This window comes from Pygoscelis adeliae, unplaced genomic scaffold (assembly GCF_000699105.1).
Source record: "Pygoscelis adeliae isolate BGI_AS28 unplaced genomic scaffold, ASM69910v1 Scaffold19, whole genome shotgun sequence".
Taxonomy (NCBI): Eukaryota; Metazoa; Chordata; class Aves; order Sphenisciformes; family Spheniscidae; genus Pygoscelis; species Pygoscelis adeliae.
The window spans coordinates 113,341-123,038 of NW_008825533.1; the positions used below are offsets into that span (position 1 = coordinate 113,341).

The 9,698-nt window shown below is 36.9% G+C and overlaps 1 protein-coding gene across 2 annotated transcripts in view; it reads left to right on the forward strand.

Moving 5' to 3' along the window:
• The window catches only part of FAM151B (family with sequence similarity 151, member B), a 13,569-nt gene extending 4,276 nt beyond the window's left edge, over positions 1–9,293 (forward strand). The window contains exons 3-6 of one of the 2 annotated variants that reach the window (XM_009331769.1): positions 1,620–1,837; positions 3,514–3,649; positions 5,831–5,913; positions 8,084–9,293. In XM_009331769.1, coding sequence (XP_009330044.1) covers positions 1,620–1,837; positions 3,514–3,649; positions 5,831–5,913; positions 8,084–8,103 — 457 coding nt within the window. In that variant the 3' untranslated portion in view covers positions 8,104–9,293. Of the gene's footprint in view, positions 1–1,619; positions 1,838–3,513; positions 3,650–5,830 lie in introns of both variants that reach the window. The other variant, XM_009331770.1, reaches the window with a different exon arrangement.
• Positions 9,294–9,698: the final 405 nt, after the last annotated feature.

The following is a 9,698-nucleotide window of genomic DNA, read 5'->3' on the forward strand; positions in this document are numbered from 1 at the left end:
GGTGTGTTTATTTCAAGAGATGTTGCTTGTACTTGTAGTAAAAAGGAGGGCATTCCACTGGCTTTGACAGTCCCTTGCATATGGGAAAATGTGAACTGTTCTGGCCTCAGACAATGTGAGAAATACTTAAGCCAATAATGTTAACTCAAGCCATCACTAGCTTTTCTCTAAGAAGAGTGGAGCTAGTACTGACTGATAGTGTTGAGTGGAATTCCTGCCACTGTGCAGCTTTCTCAACAATGCAGAAGTTAAAATGTACAAAATTACTTTTCACAGGGAACAACACAGGCAGCTCGGGGGACGATTTTTGGCTTTAGAGCTAATCTAATGTAACAGCTGGCTGCCATTCCCATTTTTGGCCACAAATCCTGACACGATTCGTCTGACCTCATGATGAACCAGGTTAGGGAATAACTTGGTACAGAACCATCCCTACAAAACAATGAGAATAGTTGTTTACCGGTTTATGTCCCTGAACGCACACACTGCTGCTCGGGCAAGCATCAGCACTGGTGTAAGAGGCTGGAGATAAACAGCTAGGAATTGGGAAGATGTGGTAGCAGTTAACCATCATCGGTGGTGTTCAAACAGGAACCCGTGCAGCGTGTAGCCTGTGGTTTATATCCGTGTAAGCTGGAGCGGTTGTGGTCCTCTCCTTGCTCTTCACAGTGCCTTCTCTTCCCCTTCCTTTCCCTGGTGCTCCTGTGACACCCGGAGGGACCAGTTTAGGATGTTGAACAGGGAAACTCACCCTGCAGAACAACATGAAGAATTTTCTGCTGGCTCAGCTCTGCATCAGGTCACTGCAAGATTTTGAGGAAAAGCTAGAAGACAGCTTATTCAGAGCTTTTCACGACTTGCGGGAGACAACACAGGTCCTTGCTATTAGCAAGGAAATCACAACTCTGACCATAATGATTTTAAATTCCTGAGTGTTATATAGTGCGTTAATTAATTTGCTGTGAGAGGAAAAATACGCATTTTCTTGGCATTCGTTCCTTTTCACCATTATTCCACATTTCCTTTCCTTCCACAATACTGCTGTTTAGAAAGTTTTGGTAGGATAGAGAAAGGTTATTGTTTGCCTTCTAATTGTGCTTTTTCTTTTGATTTGAGTGAACAGTGAGAATATGCGACTTAAGATATTTTGTTAAATGCTTACAAGTGGTGCTGCATTGGTTGCTTAAGTGACTACGTCTCATACGTAATAATTAGCTGTAGGATGAAGATCTGATGGGCAGACTTCTTCATGCTGCCACTACTATGCCGCACTTTTGAGCTGTGGGAACAACCACTACAAAGGTGGTAGAGCCTGCAGTGGCTTCCTTGATTAAAACCCTTCCTAAGAGTTCAATAACATCCAAGTCTTAACAGGTCAGGAGTTAGAAGAGCCGTAAGTTAAGAGCCATGAAGCAGTTCATATTGGGCAGCAGGGAGACAAGAGGCTTACGCTAGTTTACACCAGCAGTAATAGTCACCTTATGGTGGAAGGGGTCTTCAGCATTTGCTCTCTGGCTTATGGGGACAGTTTCATTAACATACCCATCTATATATGTACTGTACATTCCTGTCTTCAATCAGAGTGAGGTGTCTCATCTCACCCATGGTTATTGGTACAGTCTAGAAGCCGTACGGCCTTCCTTGGAGCTTCTTGAACATGTGAAGCAGCATTTGAGGCGACCCGTTTGGATCAATGCAGACATCCTACCGGGACCTAATGGAAATAATACTGTAGTGGATGCAAAAGAGTTCCTCGACACTGTCACTTCATTTTTCCCACATGTAACCTTATCGCTGGGATGGACAACTGGCTGGCACCCTGGGAAAAACAATAAAGGTAAAGATAGCCAATTTAATACTTACACTGCATAGTCTATTTTCTTCAAATTGACTTCATAATTGATTCAAAATAAGTTATATGCCACCTGGTCAGTTTGAAAATAATAGTGAAGGTAAGAAGAATTATTATCTTTGTTGGTGTACATTTGGTAGTGTTTTTTAGCAATTAGTTCAATGTTTGTGTTGCAGCAGAACTGTATAAAAAAAGTGATACTTTTGTTGTTAAACAGTATTTTGTTCTTCAACTCATTCGCACGTATTGAGGAATGTTGGGGGACAAATTGCTTCCGCCCTGTTTCATGTAGTCTGCCCCCCGAGTCCTAGGAGGATTGGTTTGGTAATCGGAATTCTGGCATGTTTCATGAAGAAAAATAGATTAGCTGGAAATTTAAAACCCTATCAATGTGCTTTTGCAGTAGATAACTGAAATCAAATTGTAGGTCAGCATTTTTTTTAACATTTCATTTCTGTTGAATACTTGAATTTTTGCAATAAACTTTCCAATTAGCCATTATTTTAGGGGCCTTTTCACAGGCATCCTCTCATAATTCTTGTAGCTGCTTTGTTAGGGTGTTTTACTCCAGTGCTTATGCATTTGTGTGCAGTAGCACAGTCCCCACCAATATTGTCTGTGACCACAACAGCAAATTTATACACCGTTCCAATTGCTAATTATTCATTAGCAAGATTTAGTGTTGTGTTATGAGGATTTTGTTGTTAGACAGTAATTTTATTAAACTGTATAGTACTTTCTCCAAAGTATTTTCAGCGCAGTAAAAAGTTGCTGGAAATATGTACTGGAAATACTGTACTGAGTAACCTTTTTTAATAAATGTTACTTTATCTCCATTCTAAATTTCAGTTTATGGTGATGCTAATTAAGGGTAGACTAAGACATGAGAAAAACAGCTTATTTGACTGATTTCAACTGAAAGTTGCTGTTTGCCCAACAAAACCTTTTTTTTTTTTTTTTTTAAGATTTGGTGCTTTTTTAGTCTTTCCAGTCACTACATTGTATATGAGTAACTGAGAAAAAAATTATCAACTGTTGTTATTGAAGTTAAGACTTTCATAGCCTGCAGAAATAAAAGAACAGTTAAATACCATTTTAAATAGCTCCAGTGCGTGTAAAAATCTCAATGACAGGCACTTCAAGTATTTTAGATTGCTTGATTTTAGCATTTTTTAGCACAAAATGTTTTATATGCTTCATTTGTGTATAACTCCAGTCCTACTGGATTCATTCAATTTTTTTTTCTAAATTTTTCATAATGTTTTTTTTTTTAAAGGGTCACTGTCAAGTTAAAACTAGTCCGTATTGAAGTCAGTGGTAGCAGTGTTTTTTAGAGAAAGGGCAAATGTACAATTTCCTGGACATTAAAAAATGTCACATTCTGTAGCTGTATGTAAAATAACACTGCAGTTACTGGAAGTAAAGATTTTCAAAATAAGTTTATTTTTCCACGTTAGTATTGCCTTTCTCCTCTGGGACAATGACATTTTTTATTTATAATCATTTGGCGATTTCATTTTAGAATTACGTGATTTTCACAAAACGCGTATTTGCTCCTGTTTTGTCTTACAACCTAACCATTCTATAAATCGTTGTGTCTTTATTTTGATAGGGATTGTATTTTTGAAGAATTCTTTTTAATCAAATGGTCTTTACTGTAGGCTATGATTGGATGATGGTGAAAGAAATGGCTCAGATATGCAATACACTTTCCCAGCCTGTAACTTTCCCTGTAAGAGCAGCATTAGTACGACAGTCAATATCTGAGCTGTGTTGGTTAATCCAACAGTCGGATAGGTAAGTTTGAGGGCCTTTATTTTTAGCTGTATTTATAATAAAGACTTCATAGTAAAGGCACTTATTTGTTTATATTAATTATAGCGCATTTATGTATATGTACTTACCCCAATTACATTGAAAATATTTTTTCTTCTGGTTTATTCCTTCAGTTCTGTAATTCCTTCAGTTCTTAAACTGTTTTGTCGTACAGAAGTGGTCACTATTAATTTCTTTAAAATAATAAAATTACTATAAAAAGCCTCTTTCATTACCTATAATAAATAATTTTAAATCTTGCGTAGGCTTGTAATCCAGTTCCACTATAAACATTTCATAAGACTAATATAGCTAAATAGACTAAATAGTTTGATGTTGCAATTTGGAATTAATTCAATTTAAATATATATATTATTTATTGGATTCAATGTTTATATTTTCTGTAGTAATGTCACTTAAAAACATGAAAGGTGGTTTTTAGATTGGAAGTCAGTGAGTTTGCTACGAAGCTAGTTAATTTTGCTTAGGTACTTGAAATACAGGCAGTGGTTTCCAAACACTGACTTACATTTTATTTTAAAAATTGTTCTTACAAACCCATAACAATTTCATTAAAAAAATATTTGCTTGTAGTAGAATGAGAATGAAACCTGCTTCGTTCATATTGTCATTTACTCATCTTTTTCACCTTTCACTTTAATAAAGTTGTTCCTTAAGCGCCAACCAAGGTCAAAGCCCAAGACAGAAAATTTAAGACAGTCACTTGTCTGGAAAATTTCTAAGTAATTAGAAACAACAGGATGGACAAATAAAGTGTTGTTATTCTCGTTTACACTGGAGAATCAAGAGAGAAATTAGAATTAAACCTTTTAAACTGGGAAATTAATTTCAAAGTATTGTTAAGTTAAGAATATGTCTTGTGAATTGTGCCATTCTCAAATATATCATCACTGGATACGAGCATTATTCCCACTGAATCATTAGGATTTTCTCCTTTACCTCAGCATAAAAATCCTTATCTTTTTAGTGGCATGATCAGAAGACAGAAATTCCCAAGTTTTGCTGACATACAACTAAATTCTGATTTACCTATATTTTAGATTAATACAATTTTAATAAACAAAGCGAAGAAGTATTTGTCGTGTGGAGGTTGTAGAGGGTAATGCTTTTAACTTTAAATGATACTTTGAAGTTTTCTTTTTTTAAGTTATAATAAAGTGTGCGATTGATGAGAAAAGTGTATGTGATGCAGTACAGAAGATACATTCAGTTAATCAGATGGCATCACTACACATCACTTAGGTGACAAAACATAGAGTATGAAAACCACCTACGACTGAGATTGCTTCATATTTTCTGTTCTACTGCTCTGCTTGTTACTATTTATTACTTTGTCAAACTTTAAATGCTCAGCCTGGTAAATTTCTTTGCTGGATATCTGCCTAAGATTTTTTATGTTACTCATTGCTAGGTTTGGCAGAACAGTTCACACAAGGACGAGGCTACAGATAAATTGTTCTGGGTGGTGTAGGATTGTCCATCCTAAAAATTTTGCAGTCCTCCTTGGGAAGTTCTAGCAAGTTTAGCTTTAGGAGAAAGAAATTGCAGTTTGACCGGAGCCAAATTGTGTGACTTACCTCCATAATGAGGAAAAAGAAAATGTGGCAAAGGAATAGACCTCCGCAAATTTTAGTTTGCATGTGTCAAATAGAGGTTTATTTAAAGACTATCAGTCGTATCCTTCAGCTAGTCAGTCTGTACCAAGCATTCCATGCGCCCTGTGTGCAAATTAGGATGTGTTTGAGCATGCCTGTTTCTGGGGTAGCATTTTGATCCAGCAATTGTTTTTTCCAGTAACTGGAAGTCACCGTGGTAACAAGAAGATTGGAGAGACTCTCAGTGCTCTCAGGTGTAGCACAAATGGAGGGCAGAGGGTGATGACTTGCCTGGATGTAGAGGGGTGAGGAGGGCAGGGACGTATAAAACTGTTAACTCTGATAGTTCATAAATTGTGGTTGTTTAACTTTGAAGTTTTTGGTATTTAATTACATTCCTAAAATTAAGATACCGTAGTCCTGAATATTTTTAGGAGTTTATTAGTGCAATGTCTTTCTGTCTTACATGTTTTATCTTAAGATAATAACATATTCTTTTTCCTCTTTTTTCTCTTTTTTTTTTTTTTCCTTTTTTTTTTTGATACAGGTACAGCCTCACCGTTTGGACAGGAAAGGAAGATGTGTATTCTGTAGAAGATTTGCTTTACATCCGAGAAAACTTTGATAAAAGTAGGGTTTATTATGACATTTTAGAGCCACAAAATTCTGAATTCAAAAAAGCCATAGGAGTAGAATAGTAAATACAAAGCAGGCAATGTCTGACCTTATAATACTTAGCCTCTTTAAACGTGAGGATTTCTTGTTTAGAGAAATGCATTTTTCTTACCAAAAGAATTGTATAGAACACAACACACATGTGGTTATTGGAGGAGTGTTTGTATAACACTTTATTGAAAGGCTTCTCAAATAGAAATTTAATGCCTTCTTAATTGTCACTTACTCATCATATGCATGTTCCCTCTCAGTCACCCAGTGGCGTGTGGTAAAGGCTACTCACGTTACCTGAATATTCCAGTACTTCTTCCCTGCAAGCGTATAAAGGGGAGAATGGCCCCAGCTGGTAGTTGTGGACCCAGGTAACCCAGGTAATTTGCTACTAACTGCTTTCATGTGAGCCAAAGTCTATGGGTCACTCAATCTCTAGTAAAGCCTGTTTTCACTTTTTAGAGGGGAGGCCAAGAGTCAAGACTGTATTAAGTACAGGACTATGCAGTTCCCAAAGGGGTTATTTCATTGCAATTGATAATGTTCTCACTCCTAATCAATAGGAGATTCTGTTTACTAGATGTGAAGAGTGGGGTCTGTGATGCTACACATTCCAGGGAGAAAGAATAGTTATTTTTACTGAATTAAAACTAAGGAGGTTCTCTGCAGTGTGGTAATTTTGCGTTCCACACCATGGCTTGCCTCCGTGCTTTCTGAGCCATCAGCAGCGCAGCCCTCAGATTGTGAGAAGGCCGAGTTGGAGTTGCAGCTGCGCTGTAGGAGGTGCCGGGGCAAACGGAACCCCCAGAATGAAGAATAATCCTGTCCTGTATGTAAAGCAGAAAGATGGATTACCGTGAGGTGCACATCAGAGACAGCATTAAAAGAGCTGTAGTGGTTTATAAGATAGAGAAGTGCTGGTGGTTCTTTCAAGAGTTATGAACTAAATTTTAAGTATAACGGGAGTTCTGTAAAATGTTCTGCTGCAGTCTTTCTGAAAGCCAGAGGCTCTAAGAATGAAATAGCTGTACAGTGATTAGTGCTTACAGCAAAAATTGTACATTTATGTGATAGTACAGTTATTTTCTACATTCTCCTGGATTGTGCGTCTTTTTAACTCTCAGAATATGATTTCAAAAATTTTCAAAAGTTGAACTTCCCTTTGAGAAAAATGGAAATCATTGCAACCCGTATCACCTGCAGGAAAAGCCCAACCAATTTAAGCATTTTTTGACTCTCTTGCTTCTGCATCCCTTAAAATGAATAGAGATATTGAAATCTGTGCAGATTGAAACATAAGCTGTGTATCGTTGTCTTTTGCCAAACATTACAAAGTTTTTTTTTCACGACGACAGAGGAGATTTTGATTTCTGAATGAAAGTTGATTCTGTGAAGAGACGCTACCCTGGCATCTTCTTGCCCTCCTCTTCCCATTCCTCTTGCATGCATGATTTTTTTTAACTTTGATGTTTTACACAAGAGTGGACAGGCTGTAGTATTAAAGAGTTACTTACAGCAATTTTTGGTTCTTACAACTTTTTTTTTTATAGTATTAATACAACTGTGATAGAAAAGTTAGTTATATTTATTAATCCTAAATCTTGAAATATAGTGATTTCATGCAGTCGTTAAAATTCAGGGTTCCTTGTTGTTACCTACAGCCCCTTCGCCAGGTTTATCTAATAATTGTTTTACATTATTGAGGGGTAGAGCTTTCATCATTTTTGTCACCTCCTCAGATATACTTGGGTAAAATTAGGAAATGTTTTTCCAAATAAGGAAGAAAACTATCTAGTTGTGCCTGGAATAGTTAAACAGAGTACTTAATTTAATTTACAGAATCAGGCAATGTGAATGGCGGTAACCATCAAAAGGTCAAGTTTGGCAGTGTGATTCCTTTTAATGAATTGGGAGAAATGATTTATTTTTTAGTTCATGACAACAGCGTGATCTGATCCGAACAGATTTAACCTCTCAATTCTTATCGCATCTGTTTCTTTGCGCTTTGCATGCGTACTTTGCTATACCATGGGAGGAAGAGAGATTAACCATTTCCTAACTGATCAAGACTATGGAAAACACTTTAAATACTTCAAAGACCCTTTTCTAATCCAGATCATTTTGACTAAAACAGGTTCAGGAGCTATTGCGTGAACGGGCGTGCTAGCAGATCTGTTTGTGCGGTATCCTTTTCTGGATGATGACCCTTTCACCTAACTCCCCTTCAGGGAGAACAGGATATATGAATGACCAAAACTGCAGTTAAACCAAAGTTATAGACACTGCTTGGAGTCTACAGTACATGCAATAAGCTAGTAGGAAATAGTATAGTTCAGAGGTTTTTATTTTCTGGGATATACCATTGAACAAGAAGCACTTCAGGGACATCAGCCAGCTTTTGGAATCAAATGCCACATAGCTGCATTAGCCAAAATGAGTCAGGTCGGTGTCTGAGTAACAGAATTTGCTTTTGAGGGACATAAAGGAAATAGCGTGAGGACCCATGGCTGTAGCCATGTTCATTTATTGAATGAAAGGTGCCATTAAAGAGCACTGAGGTTTTTGTATTATTCTTACTGAACACTTCACTAGTTCTAGGCTTAGTCTAGATTTCTTCTCAAGATACTGCTGGTCATTCAGAAGCAGCAATACTTTCTAGCCATACATTTATTTCTAATAGATTTAAAGACAAGAGTATCTCATCCTTTTGTTCCACAATTTATATAAACGTTTAGGACTGGAATGGGCTCCTAGATCTTGTTTCAGCCCCTTGTTGCAGGCAGTTACATTTATTGACTTGAGGGATTTCATCTTTCAGTTGGCTAGGCCTTTTTGCATCTGAACTGACAGACTTTTCTGTTATCTAGAAACCTTTTTCCCACTTATCAATAACGACCTGAAGTATTAGGGTTTGTTAAAACTGGTTAAACTGTTAAGTAAAAAACATCATCAGCAATGGCCAGAAGTATTTTTAAGGGTGCAGACATCGTGGAAGAAGTATCACTGAGCAATATATGTGGTATGACAGATACACTAACAGGGATATGCAGATAAATTTAAAAGAAGACGTGATCAGGATTACCAGAAAAATGAATTAAGGTAACAAGACAGTAAAACTAGATTAAACAGAATGCTAGAAATGAACTCCATGAAGCATTCTTGCAGTGACAGAAGGGTTTGACTATATGGCGAATTTGTTTATTCTGTATGGATCGTCCTATAGATCTGAATTTTTGTACGTATTCTTTTTTACCCATCAATCTCTTAGTTTCCTGTGAAGTCATTTATATTGTTTATGTCAGTCTGGTCTGACTGGCACGTAAATAAATTCATTCGAATCTGTTTCTCTGTTTTCATGCCAGTCTTCATACAAACGCTCTCCTTGTAAAATAAGATGTGTTAACTGCGGGGCTGGCAATAAGGTAATAAAGGTGAGGTGAAAGCCAGTTATTTATTCTGTTGGAAGCAGGGATCTGTGGCAGTTCGATGTTACTCCAGCTGTTGCTGCCTTTTTTTGACAGTCAGTGATCTATTGCTTGTACTGAAAACTTTGTTTAGGAGCTATAAATTCTGCCACCTCTTTGTGGAATCATTTTCTCTATCAGTGTTGCTGCTGATGTGTTTCAGCCAGGTTTTTAGACTTAATTGTCCCTGTTACGTGAAAAAAAATGGTTGACTTTAATGGAGTTAGGTATTGTTCAGGATGTCCAGGTGAGTTAATCGATTAATAAAACATTTCTAATTTACTG